A 26,022-nucleotide genomic window follows, 5' to 3' on the forward strand; every position below is an offset into this window, starting at 1 on the left:
ACTAAAATTAATTTTCTTTAGTAAAATTGAGTATTGTTTGCATAGAGCCTGCTCTGGAGGAGAGACAGTTTTTGGGTAGTGGGGGGCATGGTTTTTCTTGGGGACACAGTGCACAAAGGATGTTGATTTGTGCTGGAGGGGAGCTGCTGACAGAAACGTCTCTTCCTTTCATAACCGCAGTTAAATGGCCTGCCAGGAAGGGAGGAATGGAAAACAGATCTTCGGCCACCTTACCCAAGCTGTGGAAAAGAGTGTGATGAGAAAGAGAAAACAAGAATACACAGCTTCCCAAATATAGCAGGAGTTAACTTGACAGTAGGAAAGTCAGAACTGGAAGGTTCTTCATTTCTATCTATGGGAGATTAGGACATCAGTAGTATTGTACTCCAGAGAAGGTTGTGGAGATAGCAGCTCCCCTCAAACACACAATTACTTCATTACAAAGAGTGAAAAGGGCTTAGTTCTATTTTAGGGTGGCTTAATATAAAACACTTGTGATCCGTGGAAGGAGAGATGACAAAAATATATCCACGTCAGATGACTCTAGCTACTCTCATGGCCAAAATCTCTTACATAAAACGGAACTCAAGTGCACTGAATCCCTTATAAAGCTGTGTACACAGACTATCAGAAAATGTCTCTCTGTTACTTCTCTGGAATTTGTCAATAAAATAAACTGCTTAATCTACACCAAGATATTTGTGCCTAGTCTTACCACACCAAACCAGTGTTATCACCTGGATCACAAAATGGAGCAAATGCGCTACAGAAATCACTGCCATTCAAGACACATCCTGAGAGAACCAGCTGGTTGGTTTTAGACTTGATAATGCTCAAAGCTACAATGTTAAACATTCCACAATCATAACCAAGGTCTTGGTTCTGACTGAAAACTGCTCTCTGCTGCGAGCTTCTCATTTCCAGTATTTCAAAACATTCATACCTCACCTGCTGTTAGCATTTGACAAAGGTAATGACCAAAAAAAAAAAAAAAAAAGCAACTCACCTGGTATTTTGGGCATTGCTCTTTTTGATCAGAGAACGAGGAGGATGAATTGATTGAACTATCCAAGGAAGAAGAACTGTCTCCTCCAGGCTTTAGTTGGCAACATTTCCCAAAAACTCTCACTTGAGCATCACTGCAGAGTTTCTGAAATAAAGACAACCCATGTGACACACTAAGACCCATGATCTGAAATCACTGTTAGCATCATTGTACTTACCTGTTTAAGTAAGATATTTAACAGCTGAAAGGTTCATGCCCCAGGAAACAGGTAATGGAACATACACCCATATCTCTTGCAGCCTGGCTGTCCAAAGAAAAGCTGAGCTCTTTTACTTCCAATTAGCCAGGATCAAACAGTTCAAACAGTACAATTCCATCTTCCTAAGCAGACTTTTTCAGACCCAGGATTAGGAGAGAGGATGATACCAAAGCATTTAAAGGAAGGATGGCAATGTCCACCTTACTCCCTGTGCCTGTCAGAGCGGAGATGACACAGGAGTGTAAGCAGCACACAGGAAGAAGTACTTCACCATTAATTATCAAGCAAGAATAACACTTGAATAACACAAACAAGAATAACAGAATTCAGGAGATTCATGTTATAAGGCCAAGTGGAGAGAAAAGATCCTGTTTTTCACAGATCTCTCCCTAGCTATGGCTAAGCCCCCTAGTCTTTCTCAAGAATGGTAGAGAGATAACACATTCCTTGCTTTATGTATGAGGGAATTGTGAGGCTGAAAATGGACAGAGCTGAAAAACACAGTGTTAGAGAAGTCAGAAAATATTCACAAAATGATGGAGAATCAATCCAAGAGGTAAATTCTGATAGAGATTCAGAGAGAAAGCACAACAGAGAAGAGAGTTTAGAGGGCCCAGATGGAGCTGGAATTGATGTAAAGGATTGACAGGATCTGTGTCCACTCTACACACAGAGAATTATTCATCACTGGCATGGGCAATGCTTCACTGTGATTCATTCACTGTTTAAAAAATTTGTGATTCCCCCTGAGAATCCCAGCATCCCGAGCAGAATCAGCATCCACCAAGTTAATGCAGTTTACAGCAGCACTGGCATTGCCAACCATCTTGACCTAAATATCTCAATGTATTTTTCACACACTTGTTACACTTCAGCACACCCATGCAAGGTTGGCATTATTTACATCTGCTGGTGGGCAGCACTAGGAGACAGAACTAGTCTACACTGTTCAAAATTCCACACTAACTCTGTCCTAACACTTCCTTAATTTACCATTTCCTACCCAATTACCAAACAGTAAGAGCAAGCTGGAAGCAAACCTTGCTGAAAGCAAGATTTAGTGGACAGATGGGAACACAAAGTGCTGTTATATGTCACAGCTTCATCTCTGGACTCACAGCTCCCTAACACAAGATTCCCCTTCAAACAAATACATGACCATGTCTCAAGCTTTAAGGAAAAGGCATAAAGAAAAGCGTGAAACAGCCAATGCACACATTAGTAACTTCATGACTGCTCAACAATCAGCAACAGCTGTTCAAAAAGATGACTGGCCCTACTGCTGTGGAGGGATAAGAGTCCCATGCCTCTGTCCTAGGTTATTTTTTTAGGGACAGGAGACTTAAATTTGGCCCTAACTGTGGGCAAGGTTTAGCAAAGCAGCAGAAAATGGCCAAGATTATAAAGCCCCACGTGGCAGCCTTCACTGCTCCTCCCTTAGAGAGCTGCTGCCACAGAAAGCCTCAAGGCAAAATGTGCAGAGAAATTAGTAATTCCGTGGCAGAAGGGAGGGAAGTGTTCACTTTCCCCCAGCCCTGTGCCTTCCTGACACACAGCAGTGTCCTCTCCTTTCGACACAGTGGAGAGCTCGTTGAAATCCTGCAATATGTAGATTTGCTAATGGCTACTGAGGATCTGTGGCTTGAGCACAGTGCACAAAGGCTGGAACATGTGAATGATCATCATATGACTTCAGTAGGAGCTCGTGAACTAGAATTGCATTTTATCTCTGACACAAACAACAATGTCCTAGGCTAGGCAAGCATCATGTGATAAAACCACATACAATCCACAGGGTTACAGCAGCTTTTGCAGGCAAACCACATTTCAGCTTGCATTTTCTATCAGATGTTGAAAGTTCCTTCTAAAATGTTACAATTATAACTAAGCTTCCTTGAAACTGTAGAAATGCATTTACTGACTTCACAAGAGAAAATAAAATTCCATGTATTAAAAAGAATAGGCTGAGTTTCTTTACAGCAGCTTTTCCCAGATCCACTGGGTGGTTGGGTAACTTGAAGTAATAGCTGCCTAATTTAAATAGCAAACCAGGAAAATGGCTGTTTCATCTTTGCAGTGGAGTTTAATGAACCAAAACTCCTGCAAGGAGTCTTTAAATGAGGTCATAATCTTTCAGCTCCCACTTTTCAGAACCTTGTGAACAGTAAACCCCTCCTAAAACACAGATCACTGATGAATTTCAGTGTTTGCTCTTTCACAAACTTAGCATGTGTTTAAGATGAACTTGCTGGACAATGAGATCAAGTACTTGCAGTGACCCTCTCCTCTGCAATTTCTGACTCCAACTGTCAAGGAAATTTTAGATGCTACAAATCTCCAGATATTACACATCAAAGGAGTGGGATTACTTGCATTCACACATAATATTCCAAAGATATTCAAGGTTTCCAAAAATGTAAAAGTAGCCTAATTATAAGAGCTGTACAAGGGGATGTTTCAAAGCTGTGAATTTTCTTCCCAATTAGACACAGTTGTGTCAAATCTGATCCCTGGGCAGGGTGGTGCTGGAGTGCTCTGAAATGCCCGTTTTGCTGGAGAGCAGAACATCTGCTGGAAGGATGCCACAGGCAGCTCTCCTGGCTGCCACACTGCTCTCCCTGCTGGGGTCACACTCTGTTCCCTCCCTGCCAGCTCACTGCAGACACCACCCAGCTCCAAAGACTTCTGGCAGTCACAATTCTGACATTAGAGGTTATTGTTTGCTGAAAGTCTTGGAGACCTATCAGGTAGTTCTGAAGAAAACTTTAGAGTAAAATATCTTTATAGGGTACAGGGTACAAAGTAGTTTTCTTTCTCAGTTCCCCTTCTGGAGTCTCTTTTCTCCACATCTGTCAGCAAAGACTTTTAACTCTTTGACACAAAGTCTCTATTCTCCTCAGCAAGGGGGAAAAACACGCACAGTGCTGTGAATATGAAGAGAAATTTCTGCTGGGCAGGTTTTGCTTTGGGGATAACAAGAAAGTTGAAAGGAACCTGGTGTGTTGAACTAAATCAGACTCTGTGTAGGTGTGTTAGGGCTGTGAGTGACAGAAGGGAAGAGAAATGCCATTGTATGCTTTTTACCTCTCTGCAACAGCAGGTGCTCAAATACCACTGTGATAGCAGTGATAAATTACTATTTCCAAGCAAACTTGCTACTCTTCAAGAACTCCATTCCTCATTTTCAAAACAGGCTTTCCAGAAAAAAATAAATTTCAAAATAGATAAATTAGCTCTTTTGTTGTATTAATAGGAGTTAGTCTGTATGTGCAATGAAATGTATGTACCCATTTAAGACAAGGGAGTAACCTCAATAGGCACTCATTCCTCCCCTTCAAGTGCTCATGTAAAAATCCAGGTATCTTTCTTAAAATGCAGCTCTCAAGTGCTGCAATCTCCCTTTATTTCTAGGGTTGTCGAGTTCCTCTACTACTCAGAGGTCAGTGAAAGAAATCAAGACAACCCCATGCTCTCCTACTCCACTAGTATTTTTCCATGTCTATTTAGAGAGAATAAGCAGAGCTAAGAAGGTGGGACTTGATCTCTGTGCTTACAGCTTTATCCATCTGCTCCACTTTGCTCACTGGAAACCTGTCCTGAGAGCCAGAGAGAGTCCAGAGTCTCCATTTCACACAACTCACCTAAAAGCAAAAGGCTCACTATCCAATTACTAATCCTCAAAGCAATTTCCTGTGCAACATTTATCCAGTGCTGAAGTATATTAGAACATGTGGCTAATCCTGCTTGTTTCAAACAGCATGCCATTTCTTTACTTTGGGATAAATATGACATTTGCAGTAAAAGAAATTGCTGCTGAAGGAAATCAAGTATCATATGACCTTTCAGTGAAATTATTGAAAGATGAAGACAACTAGTAGAAGAAGTGAACTTTCCATTCTCCAAATCGAAGTTCACTATTGCACCTCTACATCTCAAATTCTGCATCTCGGGTCTCTCTTTCATTTCTGCAGAAAACTAAAACAAATGCTATTTCTGAAAACCTTCTTCTGCCTTTGGATCCTGGAAACAAGTCACTACCCTTCTCTGTTTCCTTGTCTTTCCCCCCTTCCTACCACATGCCCAAACTCTAGATCTCTGCTCCACACTGTGCAGTTTGGGTCCTCCTTTTTTTCCTCCCTTCTTCTCCTCATGGTCCCTTGACATCCCTCCTTCCTCCCTGTACTTCAAACCTTCCTCTAGGCTGATCTTTAGTTAGGAAATCTTTTAGCTCTTACATGTCCCATCAGCACCTCTCTTCAGCCAGATCCCAAATGTTAACCACTGCCTTGTCATAAATCCACACTGGACAACACAAAAAGGAGAATGAGCATTAAAATGAGACAGTTAATCCCTGTCTCTTAAGTCACTTTGCCGGCTCCAAGGGAAGCCATGATCCAAGGTTCCCCTTTTCAGCTTTTTTACTTCACTCCCCACTCCCACCTTGTGGCACCATTTCTGTGGCATCCTTATCCCCAATCAATTACCAGCCTTTGGAGGTGAACTCATCATACTTCAGCTGGCCTTTGCACACTGGCAGTTACTGGGACATAATTCCTGCACCACACAGTAAAACACAAGCCAGCCTTAGCATGAGCTGAGTATGGATGCAGTGTCAAGGTTGGGAAACCAAGCACAGGGAAAGGCAACACCAAGGCTGGCAGCTGGCTACTGCACCTTAAGGAGGAAAAGGAGCTGCCTGTTGTCCTTATTTGAAATTCAAAGAAGGTCTATTACCACAGCTTTTTGAGGAGCACACCTGTGTTCACACACAGCTCCTGGCTCAGGAATTCAGTATAGCCCACAGCACAGGGAGGACAGCAGGGCTGTGACACCCAGGAACAGAGAGCAGGAGAGGAGGTGTCAGAGCTAAAGGAGCAGAGGAGCACAGAAAAGAACCTAACAGCAGAAACCAGTCATAAGGTTGTTATACTATCATCTGCACATCAAGTAAAAGAGTCTCGTTAGAAATGAGATACTAACTGCTGTGAGGAAGGAAAAAAATAAGTCTCCAGAGGAGACAGTAGCTCACACCTAAAAGCTTGCCCATAAAAGTTCCTTGATACCCAAAAATCCAATGGATGTGAATGCTTGGGTGGAGACAGAGGCTGTTCACTAAAGGCATCAGCAATGCCTGTTCCTCATACCACATGCTGCCCTGGTACATTCAATGTGCAAATGCCTATTCTGATGCATTTGCTCATGACCTAGTGCCACAGAGCTGGAAGAGGCAGCCATTCTCTGGGATACCCTGGCAGAAGTCAGACACACAATTTTCTAATGCTCAGGAGACAGCAGCCTTTCCCCTCTGCTTCCAGAGCCCAGCTGATCAATAACCCATCCCCTGGAAAGCTGGGGATGAACCTCTCCTGCTTAGCACCAAAAAAGGTGTAGGACTCACCAAGAGGATCTCTCTGCCTCCCACATGCAAAGTGCCCACAGCTGCCTGAGGTGGATCTCTGCCTGGCACAGCCTTGGGCCAACATTCCCAGTGTTAGGAATAGCTGCCAGCCCTTCGTCATCAGACTGCTGCTCAGCTTCCCTCGCCAAGTTTAACTCTAGCAAGACTAGGGGAATCATGACTTCTCCTGAGCAACTGAAATATTGTAATGGCCACACTGCAAACTCGTGACTGCCTTCAGTGTCCCACTGTGCAAAACCCTCCCCAAATTCTTGTCTAGCTAATATTTACTTTTACTGAAGATATGAAGAGGCTGATTTAATATCCAATGAAAACACAAGGTCCTTATTTGTCTTATAGCCACATTTCCCACACAGGTAAGATGAAGCTAGTAATGCTTTATTAATGAAAGCCCAGTTTGGTGTTAGCACAAACTCAGCCATTTTCACCGATCAAAAAGCCAGAGCTTATTGTTTTATTTCTTGAAACATCTGTGTCTGCAAAGATTTTCTCTGATGCTCCTTAAATTTTATGACAACACCTTCCCTTGCAGAATTCAAAAGCTTGAGCCATGTTCAACCTCAGCTCATCACACACCACTTTTGACATATATAGGAAATAGACCAAAATACATCTCACCTTGCTGCAGGCATACTACTCTTAAATTATAATTGCTTTCATGTCTGATAAACAACAGAAAATGGGAACACCACACCGTAAAGCAAAGTGAAACTCTCTTGATTCTCTGTGTTAGACTGATTTGACTCGAACTAGAACAGTCTGGCCATTGGCAGGCACTCTTGCAGATGTCTCCCCAGTGTTATCTGTAGGTCCAGAGGTGTAAGTCACATTAGGAAATGGGGGGTGAGGGGGAAGAGCTGCAGAAGGCTTTGCTTTTTTGTGGGGTGCTGAACAGATACCCTTTCAGAAGGGAGAGTGCCCAGCCCACACATGGCTGGCTGCAAAAGGGCAAGAGTGCCTTGGAATGTGCTTAGAGCCAAGATCTGGCTCTGTATAAGCAGAGTGTGTCTTTGCTAGTGAAAATCATGATAAAGAGTGAGAGAAATGAACAATGCAATTCCTTGAAAATGGCCATTACTTCCTGCTAACCGCACATGCCCATACTGAGCTCACATCAAGCTGAGCTGAAGACTCTCTGGCATGTTTCTACCTGCAAACTTTTGTTTTATGAGAAAAGTTTTGCCTGACATGACATTATCTGAATGCTGCAGAAAGCAGGTACATGGCAAGAAAATGTTTCAATATATCTATCCTCTTTCAAAGGATCCTAATACTATGAAAAATAAATGTATCAAGTTCCTAGACATGACTTCTGGGCATTTCAAATGCCCTGGGAACAGCCTCCACTAGTCTCATGTGGAGATGGTGACTACAGCCGTTTTCTTCCCCCTTAGGAAAGAAAAAGGAAAGATTAATATGGACTCATATCAGCTCCACTATCAGCCATTTATTCTGTTGCTGTTGAGATGCCACAGTCAATGAGCTTTCTGAAGTAACCCAAAACAGTGAAGTTTGCAAGTTCAGTGTGTAAGTACACATCTGTCTTAAAGAGGTTTTAGACTTTCAATAAATTAATTTAAATCTCGCAAGAGGATTTATACTGTAAGTTATTTTTATTAATGAAATAATAGGGATAAGCACAGCCAACAATTCATACCAATAAACCTGTTCTAAAGATCTCCTGTCTTTAAACCTGTTTTCCTGGCAGGAACATAAGGAAGAACAGGAACTAGTAGAACCATTCTAACAAATTTAAATTAAAAAGAAAGATGCAATTTTTTAACATTTGTGAAACTTACTTTATTTCACAAATTCTCTGTAAAAACTAGGAAATTAGGATCTTGATTCATGGGTATAAAAGCACTGGAATAAGCAATGGAGAAACCTGGAAATTTGTGCCTGGTAAGACACATACTCCAAAGGTTTGGATATTGGACACAGCACATGAGACCATGGTTAAGAGCATCAGGCTGGAAAAAGGCTGGAAGAGTTTGGAAAGCTGGACGAAAAATATTTTTGCTGTACTCCAATACTCAACAGGAAAAGCAGGGCTTGGGATAACGTGCTATTTTGTGTACTCCTGCTTACAGAAGGACCTCTGTAAGTTCCATAGGTAAAAGCAGCTGGAATCATTAATTTCAATTCGCACCATACTTTCTGCTTGCAAAGCTTAAAATGGTTCGTGAATGCTTTTAGAAATGGTGAAAAGGAAATTCAAAGCAGCAAAATAAGTTGCCCAGCCTCACACCACCACTTTCAGTAGCACTGTGGCCAGAAATTAATTTTCTGGACTGAGCCCTTCAAAGTAGTATTCTCATTTGACCGCATCCATTACAGTTTCAATTAAGAGATTACCATACAAATCATGCCTAAAGGAAAAACACAATTTTCAAGTAACTTCATGTCAAAAAACTGTCAGCAAAGCATACAAACAACAACTGGCAGAAGTTAAGCCAACAGGACACAAGAGGATATGGGGCTGGTGGGACCTTCTGATTAAGAATCCAAACCCCACCATGGCACAAAACCAGATAAATCCCAGTTCATGCCCTGTTTCAACCCCCAGCATTGCCTGCCACAGCCCCAGGAAGGAATCTGAAGAAGCAGAAAGTACATAAATCCCAGAATACAGAGATCACTATAGTATTTAAAGCTGGTAAGAGTGAAACCACTGAAGCCTGAATAATTTGCAACTTAACAAGCATTTAAATATAGCCCTGCATATAATCAACGTTTACATGTCCGTGTGAACAAAACAGAGCATAAGCAATTAATCAGTTTGGTCATTTGAAAAAAAAATACAATTATAAACATGTAAATTAGCAAAATACTCACCGACACTGAAACATCCTCTATTTTTCTTTTAGCACTGGAATCAAATAAGACATTCCGTCCTCTTCTTTCACAGTCCTGATACACAATTAGTCGGATCTGACTTGGGTCAAACTCCGGCAAAGGCCAGCTTTAATTAAAAAAGAAAAGAGCAGAAGGATCAATTACCACAGCACTTTATTACACTGCTCTTTCTACATTATCTGTATATACAATTTGATTAAAACATAGAGTCAAGCAAATTCAATGCCATTTCATCAAAGCCTTTGATCCTGTAGCCAGAACTATGCCCTTTGTTTTCTTTTCTTTCCCTCACATGTGCCAAATTACACTGTCATAAACTGCACCAATCCTCTACAACTGCACAAAATGATGCATGCAGCATCTTCTGCTCTGTCTTGTGATGTTTTCTTCAAGTTCCAGCTACCTAAAATCAATATCACAGAACTTAGCTTTTGTGTTTAAAGACACAAAAAAAACCCCAAGATGAATAATCACAGGGTGGTTTGGGAGAACCATCTGGCTTTCTCCACATAAGCCACTGTGACTCAAGGGCATGGTCAGCAAACCATACAAAGCAGTCTTAACACACCTATTCCCAAAGTGGTTTCCAAGGGAAGGAGCTTTCCTGAAGCCTCAGAACCTTCCCTACTGCCACTACTCCAGAGGAGGTCTCAAAGGGAGAACTTGCAGGGGTCAGGCTTGGAAATCATTCCATAATCTTCCCTTTAAGGGTACTTTGTAGTCACCATCTTAAATTTCCATTTTAAAAAGCCAGCCATCACTTAAAAGCCCAGCAAGCATTGTCATCCATTGGCTTGGGAATCCATTTTCACTGATACCATCTCAATTCTTGGAAGATAGGAAACAAGATCCCTGCTGTATCCATGAAACCACCAGGAATCATCTTTCAGCTAGTTTACAAGCCATTTCCTAGATCAAGTGAAATTCTGTCTTCCTTTTCTTAGCTTTTAGGCAAGCAGTGTTAGCGTGAACCTCAAGAAGCCAGAAACAAGGCACTGGAACAAGCCATTAATGAAGGATACAGAATCCTAATCTGCAAGAAGCTGTACATGTATTTCAGCAAACAGACACCCACAACATGGGTTAAACCTGCCATGTTACACTCCAAGACAACAGTAAATTTTCCTCTCCTCTAAAGCAACACCCAAAGGGTTTCATGCTCTGCACCCACCCTTTATATGACCAACAAGTCCTATAACAGCAGAAAATCCATTTGATCACCAAAGCAATCATCACCTCTAAGTTTTTAAGGTTGCTCAGTATAGTATACACAATACACAAGTATTACAGCTGGTAATACACAGTATTACAGCTAGTGCATTCCCAATGAGGTGAAACTAAGCATGAAGACACAGTTACACACTCTCCTGAGATGGAATCTATTTCCTAATCTGTCCATCCCCACCATTTAGCAACAAGAGAGAAAAACGGAAGCTGCGGAGAAGATGGTGTGTAACAAATGTCCAAATAAACTTACTACAAGAAAAAAAAACTTGAGCAACTTGAGCCGAAATAACTTCATGTCTAGATCTGGGGGCAAAGAGCTATGCTCCCTCTCATTTGAGCACCTAAAGCCAAGTGTTACCCACAGCAAAAAATGCCTACACAAAACGCAGACACCAAATGGAACAAATTCTGTACCAAAACCCATGTACAGTGACAAACTCAGAGCCAAGCTTACACTTACTGGAAGGTCTCCTAATTAACCCCCTCCTAATTAATCCCATCATACATTTCAGAAAATGTAAGAAAAAACAAATCCCTAGTTTGACACATGCCTGGGGTGTTAGCAAGTGAGAGGCACAAAGGCACTAGAGTTGGGCATGGTAAATTGTAAGAGCATGACTTTGGCTAGAAGTGAGGAGGACCACTGGATAAACTGGCTGCCTGGAGGAACAGTCTCCATATATTAAAGTGAAATCAGTGGAAGTCCAGAAACTAGTATTTTTTTTCCACACAGGCCACTGTGGTTCCTATAAAGAAATTGTGTGACAATAAAAATTAATTGCTTGCCAAAAGGGTCCTATTGCTTGCTCCACCCTTGCAACACATTTGAAAGTCCTTCACACTCAGATAAAAGCATGTCTTCCATTACCTAGTACTTTTGATATTTGACTTTGAAATTACTGACAAAGAAGGCAATAGCTGTTCCAGATCTTAGTAAAGTTTACTTATAAAAAGCTCCAAGAGCAGATTTCACACTAAGAGGAGAGAAAGCTGAATATAAAACTCTTGCTGTATTCAGAAACATATTTGATGAAGTTAACAAGAGCTTGTTTACTTCTCAGCTTCTTCACATGACATTTTAACTTTCTCTAGACAAGCATTTAGTAGCTATTATCCATCATAATTTGTGATAATTCCAAAGAAGCGCTATCTCTGTTACATAATAGCATCCTTAAGCACATTACAGCCTTGCAAAAACATTCCCTGGCAATAGTGGGCCACTTCCCAAACCAGAAAAGCCTTTCAGAGAGCTGGGGGAAAGTTCATTCAGACACACAGTAAACAGAAGGCAGCCTGGCACCTCCAACTCACCCCCACCAGCAAGGGAGAAGCAGGACACAGAGCTTTGCTTTTGTTCTTAGCAGATTTAAAATACTGTTAAGCTTGATATCTGAATAGATTATCCCCAGAAACAAAATTCCTGCATGCAAGAGGTATTCTCAAAACAAATATAACAGGGCAGCACTCCAGCGCTCCTCTTCAGGCAGATGAAAACTGACCTAGATCTTCTGAATATAATTAGTTCTGTTTATAAATGGAAACTAACTTTGACATTTAACTGATGTTTTCTTGTGAGTCCTACAGGAAAACCAGGAGACGTAGAATCAAATGTTCTAGCAATGTTAATGAAAGGTGAGTCTCCATTTTCCACACTGCTCTGGAAATGACAGTTCCTTAATAAGGAGTTTTTCCTGCATGACGTATCTGCCACTCTTTGATCTTTCCTTGAAATTGATTCAATCTAAAGAAAAACCCCAAAATTAACCCAGGACAAAAAAAAATCCCATAAAAACCACCGTCAAGAAAACCCCAAATACCTTTCACCAGTAGAAGTGTTTGTGACTTTATCACACAGTGCTGTGAGTTTGGGCATGGAACAAAACCAGTGATAAACAAATTCCTTCTGAGCAGGATACTGCTCCTGTGGAGATCTCCAGTACACAAGTGGGGATTCCTCTGGAATCAGATGTTCAAAAATACCTATAATGGAGTATAAGTCTGTTGACGTGTAAATGCTGTATGGGATGTTTCAGAAACAAGACTCAGCTCTCACACCATGACAGACTGGTTGAGGTTGGAAGGGTCTCCTGGAGGGCATCTGATCTAATGCCCCTGCACAGACACTCATGGAAGTACAGAGTGCAAAAGAAAAATAATTATTTGGGAGAGAAAGGGAAAATTCCCTATGATTAATGATGGAATTATTGGAAACTGGCAACAATGAGATCAAGATCTGAAAAGTGGTATTTTAATGCATATTCACACTTAAGCCCCACTGTTGTTCAGCTCTTTCCTTTTTTCATCCCTTCTGCTTTTCTGCCTTTTTTACCTTCAATCACGGAATATTACCTGTAGCTTATATTTACCAATCCATTCCATTCTTCCTGACACCTCTACTATAGAGATTCACAGAAATCCAGAATTCCAACTGCTCTCTAAGGATGAATTTTATTGTGTTTCTGGAGTTTATTACCTATTACTATCAACATTTCTCAGCAAGACCTGAATGACTGTAAATTGATACTATTTCACTCTATGCAAGTTTTAATAGATAACACAACAGACACATAAATCCTTCATTACCACTCCAACAATTAAAATACAGAATTTCCCCTGTAACTGGATCCCAGTACATTCCTTCCTCCTCATTCCCACCTAGAGCATGAACAACACTCACTCATTACTTTAAAGGTTTAGCTTAGTATTATCTTCCCTCCTGGCTGAGACTTGACTTTTAAAACTGTTTATATTAACATGGCTTAGATAGTATCTGGTTACTTTTTCACAAAAACAGATACTTCAGAAATCTCAAACTACATGAACAGAAGCAATATTAAGCACATAGGAATTGGAAAAGTTTTCTAAAAAGTAAAGTTGCCCAAAACCAGAATAGGATTAAATATGTAAAAAGTAAGTTGAAACTATCAGTCAAACTATTGTTTTCCTACATCATGTTACCCATAGTTATAAAAATTGCCTGGTGATGAATCACTTGGAGCTATTTTTAAATGCATCTACGCAAATGATATTTATAGTTTATGCCAGCTTATCTGTTCTGCATGGTTTTCATGTTAGCACCTTTTTAAAGGGTGACAGGAGCCGCCCAGCAGAGCAGACAGGCCCACCTTGTCCCATGCTCCCCTCACAGGCTCTGGCAGAAGGAAACATCTTTTACTCCTGCTAGATGAGCATCAGAACAGAGGCACAGGGATTCCAGAGCTTATCTCCAGCATCTGCAGATGATTCTCCAGGTATTAGCCTTGTTGCAGTGGTGCTTAGACCCAGCCAACTTCTACACAAACCTTTGACAGAGGCTGCATCTGTCATGAAGAGCTAACATTGTAAATACAAGACTGTTCCACAGAGTGCACTGGGATTTCAGATTATCTCCACATTCCATGGAGATGTACATCCACACCAAAGCACACTCACCTGAACATATACAGCCCAATACATAGGATCCTGCAGTTGCTTTGCTACAGGAAAGGGAGATCAAGTCTGGAAGGAAAATGGTCCTTGCCTAGTCCATCCATCCTATCATACTCCTCTCAGCCCTGAGACGCCTTTTCCAACCAAGAATTCCCTTCTGCCCAAACTCCTCTGCAGATTTCCAAATCTGTTATAGATTACTTTTTCTTTCAGCTTTGAGAAGATACAACAGAAGTTGTGTATATAGGATTACTGGGGAGGGTCTTGCACATACTTTAATACCTTCTTACTGCATTTCAGTAATTCACTTATTGACCATTATTGCACAAACAGCTGCACAGACCATTCTGAAAGATCACAACTAATTTGGAAGCAATGAAAACAACTACAGTGTGTGTTAATGATGCTTGCAGCTTTGGAAGACCATCTTCTCTTAGAGGCGTGGGCAGGTTATTTATTTCTTTAACAATAGCACCTGAAACACAAAAGAACTTTCTCAGGATTCACAAGACAAGGATGATCCAGGCTGCATGGCTCATTTGCAAAGCTGGCATTTTAAGAGAGTGATTCCTTTTAAGTGCTGGTGATGTAACACAACCATAAGGCTGCAGGGAGGAAGAAAGTTCCCTAAAGTAGAGAAACCACGGGACCTATACTTAGAAAAAATTTTGCAAGATATTTGTCTTTGCAAGAGCTGAGGTCATGTCAGGGCTATGTGACTGTAGTGGTGATCACTTGCTGATTCTGCACAGAAAACCAGCATCTGTGTCTTGGCCAGGCAGGGAAGGAGCCCACAAGGGTGGATTGCAGAGCTCACCCAGCGCCCCAAGCGACTCTGCCCTCTGCCACGGTGACCTCAGCTGGGGTTTCACAGAAGTCACAGGACCTGGGTTCTGGGTAGTATGGAAGAATAGACAGATGGTGGATCATCTCAGGGACAACCACCCTTGACTGCTTGCAGTGGTGACTTTAAATGTTTATGTTTCTTTAAAATACAAAAATGTTTCTTTAAAATACAAAAAGTAAAATTACAAAATTACGTTTACAAAAAAGTAAATGTTTCTTTAAAATACAAAAAATTACTAAAATACAAAAATTCCTTAAAATTTTCTGTTTAATGTTTCTTTAAAATACAAAAAAATAAATCCAAGCTCCTTCTTTTTCATCTCCTGAAAGAGGGTGACATGTCCACAGGCACTGCAGCACTGTGGAGGTCAGTTCCTGCCCCATCTCTAAGCTGGTCTCATTATTTACCAGTTTAGCTAGCAATCCTCACCTGGAATAGATGCACTTCTTGAGCTCCAGGAAACTTGTGCTGCTTATACTAAGTACATACTGTACACCAGGAACAAAGTGCGTCAGCCAGGTATTTCACAGGTATAACAAACTTGGACCTGAACTTCAACTGCCTGCCAAGCTCCTTGGCTCTGTCCAATTCTTTATCTGTACATGAAGATGACTTTAGTTTCTTTTTTTTCTCCCTTCTAATGAGAGTCATTTGACTTTCATTAAGATACCTAATTTATACTCTAAAGTCCAACACCTGAATCAGATGCTTTTCCACAAGCAAAGACATAACATTGACAGGTTAGGTACAGACTAGTCAACACAGTAATCATAATCTGGAGTGTTATAATGAAAATAAATTGGTGGGAAGCTTTTGTTAAAGCTAACATGTGTAGTATGTTGAATAACTTTGCATTTCACACACCTTGCAGAATTTACAATCACTATTGATAATTTCATAAAATATTTCCAGGACTACTTCACTTATGCAATTTCAAAAATTGCCTGTTCAGGTTTTAACTGATTTAGGAACATATATGCATGAAAATATTTGCACATACACATACAGGTTTCATGGTCGCTTGAAATATGTTGTAATTAAAACCACACACACGATTCACAGCTCCTGTCAGTTAAATTCAGTAGCACTGCACAAAATTACATTATTCAAGCAGACCGCACTTCCCTTTGCAAAGTTACAAGATAAACTCAATTCAGACAAAAAAAAAAGCACCCTTTAGCATAAAACTATAGTAAGAATCATAAAAAAAAATAAATCTCTAGAAGATTCATATCTCTGGAAAAGAAGTATTTTCATCACAGGGATAATAATAAGCTTTCAAATAATTAAAACGATCTCAAGAACTGTGCAGTGACCATACCTGGGAAGCATCTTTGTCCCCTGAGCAGTTCCAGTTTTCAAAATCCCTATAAACTCCTGTTGTGCCTGGCTGCCAACTCAGGTTAATAATAGCAATGAGCCATATTCATCCAAAACCACAAGACTGTCAGGTGACATATCAAGAGGTCTGAATTTAACTCAAACAAAAGACTCTCCATGCTGCAATGCAAAAGCTTTAATCCTAGCAACAGGAGCACAGAAACCACCTTAAGGACAGCAGTGCCGGGGTTTGCACCAGGCTGCGTTTCCGCTGGCCCGGAGTTTCATAACCCAAATCCTGCCCCACAGTTCTGCACAGCCTGGGATTTCTGCTCCAGGAAAGAGCGCCCGTCTTCTCCGCTCCTTCGTCTCTTCCAGGGCTCGCTGCAGAGCAAATCAATGTAATTCACGGTGAGCCAAGCGCTGCCCTGGCAGCGCCGGCCCGGACCCGTCAGTGCCATCCATCCGCCTCCTGTCCGCCACCGCACTCCCGGCTCCGTCTCATGCCCGAGTCCCCGGGCACCTCCGAGCCGCGGCCGCCGGGAATTCAGCCCGCTCGGCGACGAGGGCGGGGGCGAAGCAGGGCGGCCTCCTTGCAGCCGGCACCCCCGGCCCTCACGTTCCCGGGAGCGGCGGGATGCTCCCGGCGGAGCCCGCGCGCGCGGGTGGCCGAGCCCGCGCTGGCAGCCATCATGTGACACGGCTGTCACCGCGGGCCACCTGCGGCCGCCAGCCCCGGCGGCACCCGCGCCACAGCCCTCCCTCACACGGCGGCTTTGCAGCGCTCCTCCGGGCAGGGGCCTGGCGGGGAACGGCAACGAGGAACCCTCGGCCACCCCCGCTCGCTGCTGCCTCTGCGGCGCGACATCCCGCCCGCTCCCTCTCCCCCTCCCCCGTACGGACAAAGAGCGCACTGTGCGCTCAGGGAGAGCTCATTAATATTACACGGGAATCGGGGATATGCAAGACAATTGGATGGCCACAGACCGGAAAAAAATTAAATACGCAAAATAATGCGCTGAAAGAAAACCCGACTAAGCCAGGTGGCTGTAAACAAGGTTTCCTGATTGTGCTCTGGAGGTAACCCGGGTCGTTCTAGGAAGGGTACCAGACATCACAACGGCAAAGTGCGTTTGTTTAACAAACTTTAAATAGCAAAGAATTATATAACAAACTTTTATCTCCAAACTATGGGAGAGGAACGAGACAGATGGACAGGGAAGGGAAAAAGGAATTGGGCATTCAAAAATGCAACGCACATTAAAAGCCATCTAGTCTTGTCACAGACATAGGTGAGGCTAATCACTCATTAATTCTGTATGATCTTCGGATAAAACTCAAGTTATACATGAAGGCAGAAGCCTACAGCATCATAGTTTTTACTTCATTTTTTTTTCCCAGTGTCTGAAAACCTATAAGTTTTGCCAGTATTTTAAATACATAAGCAGCAAAAATAGATTCATCATCAGAATCTGTTCCACCGCATCCCACAACCCAGTGCTATTGATGGTTCCCCTGTATCAGAGTGGGTGAAATAGTGCACCTGTTCAAGGGGTTTGGTTCCAAGACCGTACAATCTCAAGAGGTCAGATGTTGCTTGTCCTCTGAAATGGATTCCAAAGCAGAACACAAAGTTTCCTGTTCTGCTACACATCTCGTAGGTTAAGTTTAGGGAGAAATCCTTAACCTCTTGCCACAATGGTTTCGTTGCTGTTTTATAGGATGGTAATATTTTTATATTTGGTGCTGGACAAGTGTTTTGACACAAAAGCAGCAAAACTAAAGAGAGGCAACACCATTATCTTTTGTTACCATGCTTTACAGGAAGTTTCTCATTCAGCAATGAAGAATTGAGGCCCTGATGCCAAACACATACATTACAGACTTGGCTTTTCATATGACTAGTGCCAAGGAATTCAATGGAACTATTCACATGAGCAAAACTGGGCATGTGCTGGTTACAGGACCCATGCCTTAAGCCCGAATCTTACCTTTAAAGCTTAAAATGCCAAAATTTAGGAGCTAAAAGCAGTAACATCTGACCACCCCTACCTACCACCTTCTACCTACCTCATACCTAGTGAAGGAATGTGAAGTGCACAGTAACTTCCTTTACCTGTGTGGCAAAGGCACAACTCTCTAAAGGCTACTGATGTCAAAAGTGACCTTTTTTCTTAGACATGCAATGCTGAGAAGTGCCATGTATTATGTAAACATTTATTTACAGGAGTAACATCTAAGGTTTCCATTTTACCTCAGTGTAACCCAATGCATATTAAAAGAACTGCCTTGAAAGCTGATCCAATCTCCATCCAACAACTGACCAGGAAAAATATTGGAAGGAATTTTTCTGCAAATAGAGACAGACTCTAATTGTGAAGATAGTAAACAGTGCTTTAGCCAGATCAGTGAATATTTATTGCTCGAGGAAGGAATTCAATGATAGTCAGTGTTTATATACACTGTCACCACTCCCATATACAAAAAACACTGAAGCATCTTTAATAAGAGACATGCACCATCCTCTTCGCTAGGTGTATATCCAGGCCTTTCTTTAAAAGGGTAAAGGCTTTCTTTTTTTTTTGCATTCTAAAATTTCAGCTTGAAAAACAAAGCTAGTAATATTACCCTGCTTCAGAAAAACACTTAAGTTCAAAAAAATAAAGTTATCAAAATCTCCTGCTACAGCCCATCACCTGCCAGGGAGCTACTTCAGTATCCATGCACATCCACTCAGCTGCAGGGTGGGGCATGTTCTTAAACACACAGAAGCCAAAACAACCCTCAAAACCAAACAGCACCAAAAATAATCACTTTCTTCACGCTATCCAAAGGCATTTCTGAAAACACTCAAAACTACTGCAAAGGATCATATACACCTTTTGGGTATAAATCATCTGATTTTAAACCAAGCAGACAACAGAATTTGCTCCAACCACAGGCTAAAAGAGTAATAAAATTATTATTTTTTGGTCATCACTGCCTTAACAAGTTTCTTCAGTCTTTCTTCTGGAGGAAGGTTTCTCTCACACATGTTGTAAATGCACACAACAAAGAGCCAGTGAATGAGCCAAGAAATATTTATTGCTTAGTAATGCATGTAGGTAGGAGCTGGAAGCCACACTAGACGAAAAGAGAGAAAACCAATTAGGATTTTATTTGAAATGTGACTAGAAATACTTGGATACCATTTCCTACAAAATACTTGCCTTAGCAGGATTACTACTGAGCTAGACTTCTAAAAAAATGTGCTTTCTGTGCATTTTTGTATCCCTTCCAGAAAAAAAAATTCCTCACTGCTGGAGAGGAAGAATGGAGATGTTAAAGCATGAACCTTCCATATACACCTGGAGCACACACACAAACCTGCACACACAAACATAAGCCCAGCCAAAGGTCAGCAAGAGCCCAAACAGTGAGAAAGATCATTGCAAACAACCTTCAGGAGTTTCAAAACCTGGACCCTCTATTCTTTAAAGGAAACCAGGTTGTTAAATACTGAAAAAAGTACTCTTGATATGAGATTTAAAATTAAAAAAAAAAACAACAAAAAAACCCCACAAAAAACCACAAAACCAACAAAACAAATAAACAAACAAAAAGCCCCAAAGATACCACCAAATAAACAAGTTTATAAACTCCCCATACACAAGATTCTCGCTACCAGGACAAGGTCTCATGACTGGAATAAACTGGGCTCTACCAGCATTTTAAAAGCCCATCAGCAACTACAAATCTGTCTATGAACATTCTTAGAGGGCAGGACATGAAACAATTACCTCTCTTTTAAGAACATGGAGACCTCAGCAGATTGACTATCTGCTGCTGTAATTTTTCATATCATGATAAAAATGCTGAAAATAAATATAACTCAAAGTAAAAAACGTGATGCATGGTTAGGCTACTGAAACATTGATGCTCCTTTTGTATCACATTTCCAATCGCAATCTACTATAAGACACCGAACAAACCTCCATAATACCAACTGGTACTGCAAGACAACAGGGCATTTTCCCCCTGCCAAACAGTTATTTTATTGTGCACACTCGGGTGTGCAGAGCAGACTCTTCTGCTGTAGCTATTAAAAATAAATACATGTAAATAATAAATGCATGTAAATAATAAATGTAAATAGTTCAGTATTGTGTGTGTTTAATGATAAGTTGGGGAGAAAAAAGTTCCAATACAAATTGCTTTTGATGAACAGAATTGGCAACAGCATAGTTGTTGGAAATGAAGACTCTTCTAAAATCACTCAGAATTATGTAATGCAGCAGAGGAGGGTTGTGGGGGGCAGTCTGGGTTCCCTCCTTTATGCTCTGTAATTTCAGAGATGTCATGATAGGTTCAACAATTCTTAAATACGCACACAAAACTAACTTCATAAAACAAAATCAAGCTCACAGATTTATCAACTGCAAAGTTTGCTTAGGGAACTTAATGGTGAATTGATGCTTTTTATTTTGGAAACTGTGAATATTAATAGATGAGACAATGAAGAGAAAAGACAAACAAGTTAAGATTGCCTGCAAGATCTCTCTTGTCAAGAAAATGAAGACATCTTAGATGAATCACTAAGGCTCCACTACTGTTATCAACAACAACAACAACAACAACAATAACAATAACAATAATAATAATAATAATAATAATAATAATAATACCTTGAAAGATTCCTGATGGAATAAGGGTACTTTGGCTGAATAGTCTTAGCATTTTCATTTTTTTTAATTGACAAATATTGAATTGCTTGTATTTATCTTCAGCTTAGAGTATTTTTAAAGCTTTTATTTTCAAGCACTTCCCAGAAACCATAAGGACTATGGCAGTTTTATTCTTTTTGCACCACTGAAAACTGAGTTTTTCAATATATTACTTCAGGAGACATTAAAAGAAAAGCTGCAAGGTGCATAACTGAACTGGTATGCTCAAGTTGTGCCTGACATGTCACTTGATTCTTGCAGCAAGCAAACACATCTAAATAAGCTTTTCTTTAAGTCAGACAGATACACCTAAAAATAAATAAATGCTTAGACACTAAACAGCTGCAATTTTTTTATGTCATGCTTTTTAACCTGTGAGCTGTACCAGGGTGGGTAGTGCTGTGCCCAGGGTGCCAGGAGACAGTGCCTCCCTGCAAGGGCATCTGCCCAGACTCTGCTTTTTCCACCTTGAAACCCCCTGGCCTGGCAACAGGCAGCCAGGATACCTCCAGCCTGGAAATGCCACTCCATGGAGCACCCAAAGCACTGCTACCTCCAGTGACAGCACATGACAAAAGCCACAAAACCTCCGGCTGCAGACACCGGCACCCGCTGCACCTGCGCGCGACCCGGGAGCCTCTGCTGTGTCAGGGTGCAGGGAGACATCTGCTTGTGCTGATTAAAACATCGTGTAATACTTGTTCTGTGAGTTTTATAAGGGGAAAAAATATGGTCTTGGTGGTGAAAGTCATCCGACGCCAGCAAGGCAGCATGGGGCTTGGAGCATTCCTTGGCTGTAGGCCATGGTCCTGTAATTGATTAAGGTGGCTGCACTTGTGACTGAGTGATAATTGAGAGCCTAATAAATCTCCACACAAGTATTTGTCACTCAGAGATGGAAAGCAATTGTTATGGACCTTCATAACAAGCTATAAGTGGTAAAATTACAGCTATTATTAAAAATACCAAGAAAGCCCACAGACCACTCCCAACTTCCTTGCTCAACATTTACATTCTGAGTTTAATTTCCAGAAGTGTCAAATGCACAAGGCTTTCAGCTAAATCACACCCAGCATGAACTCAATTCAGTCCAATTCCTGAAGATTATTTTGAGAACTCCCTGGTCTTCCTTCCCCCTACCCCAGATCTCATTTATCTTCATAGGCAGCATTGCTTTAGCCAAGGTCTACATGCTAGTCTTTTCCCTGGGGAAGGAAAAAAAAATATTAAAAAAAAAAAAGCAGAGCTGCAGATGTTTGGGGTTCCTTGGAAGAGGAGGAAGACAGAGGTTAGCTATTCTCCAAAGATTCACAGGGATCAGTGCCTGAACAGCATTTTACTCTGTCCCTCATGTGACTGTTTAATTAGGTGTTGATTCACTCAGTCATGAGACACAAGGAAACAGGGCTGCAAGCCCCAACGTCAAAGTAATGCCTGTTCTGCCAGTTTCTGTATTAGCAAAGCACAAAGGGGACATCCAGTTCTGAGAAGCAAAACTTGTGTTTTCTTGCCCATAAACCAATCCATCACATCATTTCAACCTTTTGATATTGAAAAAAAAGGTAAAAAAAGACATATGAATTATTTCAGAGAAAGATGCTTGTGAATTCCCTGATTATTCTCTCCTGTAAGAGCCAGGACCAGTGCAAGTGTCCACAGGATGAGCTCCCTGGCCAGGCTCTGAAGCCCTGAGAGCAGAGTATCCCCTTCCAACTGGTAATCCAGATCCAAGCTGCTTCAGGATATCAGGCTTTCTTCTGGGGTTTGTTTGCCTGCTTTTGGAAAAAGAATACAAGATATTTTTCCATGGCTTTATTCCTGTTGTTAAGTTTATTTCTTGGCCTCCTTAGCACCAAAAAGCTTTTCTGTTATGGAGTCTCGTTCCCATAGCAACAGGCTTTAAAAATATCAAAGAAATTTTCAGGACATGATAAACCAACTTCACAAACTGTGTATGTTTGTAATAGGAAATGCTGGCGGACAATTATTTATATGTACTCAGTTCAAACAAGGTTTGATGTAGGGATAATCCCAAGATGCTGCTCTCAGCCCAAAGCCTGGGTTTGTAGAGGACTACAGTGAACTTCAGCTTGCTAGGTCATTTATCAAGACAGTCACATAAAATTAATAGATGATGATCATTTTTCCAATGAAGGTGACATTTAAACTCAGTATGTCACTGAAATGCATTAAATGCCAAAAGCTTTTTTCCTGAAGAATACAACCCCTTAAACCTCTGATTTTAAACGTTGTGTGCTTGCAGTCTCACCCTCCTCATTCATGTAGATTTTACAACTTATTTAAAACACATGCCTAATGAAAAGCACATCAGTGGGTTCACTGGGAACAGTCAAACTACTTACAGCACATGCCTAAGCACGGTGCTGAATCAGTCTTTTTGCCCCCATTAGAAATCAAAATCCCATCTCAGTTACACTGGAACAACTGCAAACTAAAGACAGAGGATTATTATACAAGCAAGTATAACAAATTCATACCTATGAAATGAAATCCCAGGCTGCCCTATCCATACGTGACACTCATTAATATCAACATCCAACAAGTCCTAATGATTGATGCTCCCCATGAATCAACAACTGCCTGACACCAATGTTGGTCACTTGCCATCTAAGTATCATCCAACACCTTAAAATATCTGATATAGCCCAATTCTGCAATCTTTCTGCGCACAGAGCGGTTACCTGCTGCCATAAGCCCGAAAGACTTTAACCCATCCCTTTAGAGAACCCTCAAAACCCCTAAGCTTGAAGTACACTGCATTTCAAGACTACTGCCAGGCTCTGAGCCAGAAACAATTATGAATGATTTCATAGATCTACCACATAACACTAATGAATACAGGATCTATCCTACAGCTGCTTTTCAGGAGGGAAGACTTTTCTAACTTGGCTCCAACCCATGCACTGAACATCCCTCCCTTACTGGCTCTACAAGTCAAACAGGCCCCTACTTAACTTGCAGAGGGATGAGATCTTGATTTGTGCAGATATTACAAGAGCCCCAAGACTACTGTGAGGAGCCTAGACTGCTTAATTCTCGAAGGAAAGAGTCATGCTAAAAAACTGTTTTTCAAATTAAGTATGTAAAGGCAACCTGAAACTATTTCAGGTAGATTTATATAGAACAGACACTAAAGACATTGGTAAAGACTTCACTTTTATGTAACTCATACGGACAAATAAAAACCAGATGCTCGAACAAGCCACAACTTCATTAACGTTGGAAAAAAAAATACAGAAAAACAGAATATTGGAGTAGCTTGGCACCTTCAAGCAAATGCACCCTAACTGTGAGATCCTAAACGCTTTGGTTCCCCAAAGCAGAAGAACATGTAAAAATGCATTTAGCTATCAGCTAAGGCCCGCTAACCTTTAAACCAAGCTTAACAAAGTGCTCTACTGGGTTTGCCCCATTGTGCTTTGCTCACTGCCACAAGGAGCTCTGTACCCTGAGGCTTTCTGCCATTCCTTTCAGTTTTCCAAGTCTCACTACATGCTCACAGTTTTGGGGTTCCAAGAATGGTAGGAATGGAAAATACAGTGTAAGACTAGCCTCTGCCCAAGCTCCTCAACACAACTATCCATCTAGAGGGATTTCCACAGCAGAAAGACTGAACTGGTCAAGTATTACTGAGAACCCTACATGACAGATATATGGCAGCTTTGAGCATCAGCTGAACATAGCCCTTACATGCCCCAGAGCTTTTCTTACTGCTAAAATCTTTGATAAAGAAAACTACAGGTTCAGCTCAACATGCCTTCCCTGGGTATCAGGATTGAAACTCACTCCAAACACACACCTTCATTATCACAGAACTGAGCTGGAACACAAAGTCCAAACCAGCTCTGCCTGACAGAATCAACAGAATCACTTGATAAAACCTAAGTTGTTTTACTGGGAGAGGCTGTACTTAATCAAGATCTATATGTATATTTAGTGTATGTTCAATAAACCCCTCTTTGCTGGTAGTAATGGAATTGATGTGAAAATAATTCCAGGCACTCCCAGCCATCACAGCTTGCCAGCAGATTTCAGTCTGTTCACATGAACATCCTTAAAATGTGGAACCCAAAGAAGCATAGTGCGGCAGGTAACCTGCTGTGAATCACCCACAGCAACACACAAAGCTATTTATTCCACTGCATCAAGAGGCAAAAAAGGCTCATGTGCTGGACAGCAAGAGCTGTCATTGCCACCAGGACATTTTGGACTGGTTTGTTTTGTTAGGTTGTTTTTTTGTGGTCTTTCTAAAAGGAGCTGTTGGCAAAGTATTTGCTCCCTTTGCTTTTTGTTTTCTTTTACTCTCCCCTGCACATCACTTGATGTGACACAACAGTAACCCCAAACAGGATGTACCCCACTGCTTGTGGCAGGAGGAGGAAAGGACAGCACAGCACCCAGGGGAACCCTTCAGAGAGGAAAGGCAGCACTGCAGGCCTCAGATAGGACAACACTAAGAAGAGAGAAGAATAGAAGGGAAAGCAAGATGGGCTTTAATTCTCTTCTGTATGTGAGTGCATGCACGTAAATACAAGTTCCAAAGCACTACACCAAACAGGGACAGTGAGAATGAGGGAGAACATTACAAGGAACAAAAAATCACAAACAAAACCAATCACAGAGGTTGGAAAACTCATCTAAGATCATCAAGTCCAACCTTTGACCAAATACCACCATGCCCACAAACCCATCATATCCTGTAAAATGTATGTATGTAATCACAGTAGCATCATACAACTGCTTCCAACTACACTTGTACATGTACCTTTGTAACCTGCACACAGGCAACTCCAAAATGCTTATATTTATACAGCATCTACTAGCCCACAAAATCACAAAAATATTAGCATCGTGGGTCTGATCTAAGAAACAAAGGAGTCTTCACAGTGCACACAGGTAATTAATTTACTTGTCTCACTGCTGGGGGAAACACCA

The 26,022-nt window shown here is 41.3% G+C and overlaps 1 protein-coding gene across 4 annotated transcripts in view; it reads right to left on the reverse strand.

The window, feature by feature from the left end:
* FNIP1 (folliculin interacting protein 1) overlaps positions 1-26,022 on the reverse strand; it is a 65,275-nt gene that overhangs the window by 28,248 nt on the left and 11,005 nt on the right. For 2 of the 4 annotated variants that reach the window (XM_058848733.1, XM_058848731.1), the window contains exons 2-3: positions 9,520-9,646; positions 1,007-1,150 (exon numbers count right to left, since the gene is read on the reverse strand). In XM_058848733.1, coding sequence (XP_058704716.1) covers positions 1,007-1,150; positions 9,520-9,646 — 271 coding nt within the window. Of the gene's footprint in view, positions 1-1,006; positions 1,151-9,519; positions 9,647-12,078; positions 12,098-16,364; positions 17,240-26,022 lie in introns of those variants that run through there. The other 2 variants (XM_058848732.1, XM_058848735.1) reach the window with 2 other exon arrangements.

This window comes from Poecile atricapillus, chromosome 13 (assembly GCF_030490865.1).
Source record: "Poecile atricapillus isolate bPoeAtr1 chromosome 13, bPoeAtr1.hap1, whole genome shotgun sequence".
In the NCBI taxonomy this organism is placed as follows: Eukaryota; Metazoa; Chordata; class Aves; order Passeriformes; family Paridae; genus Poecile; species Poecile atricapillus.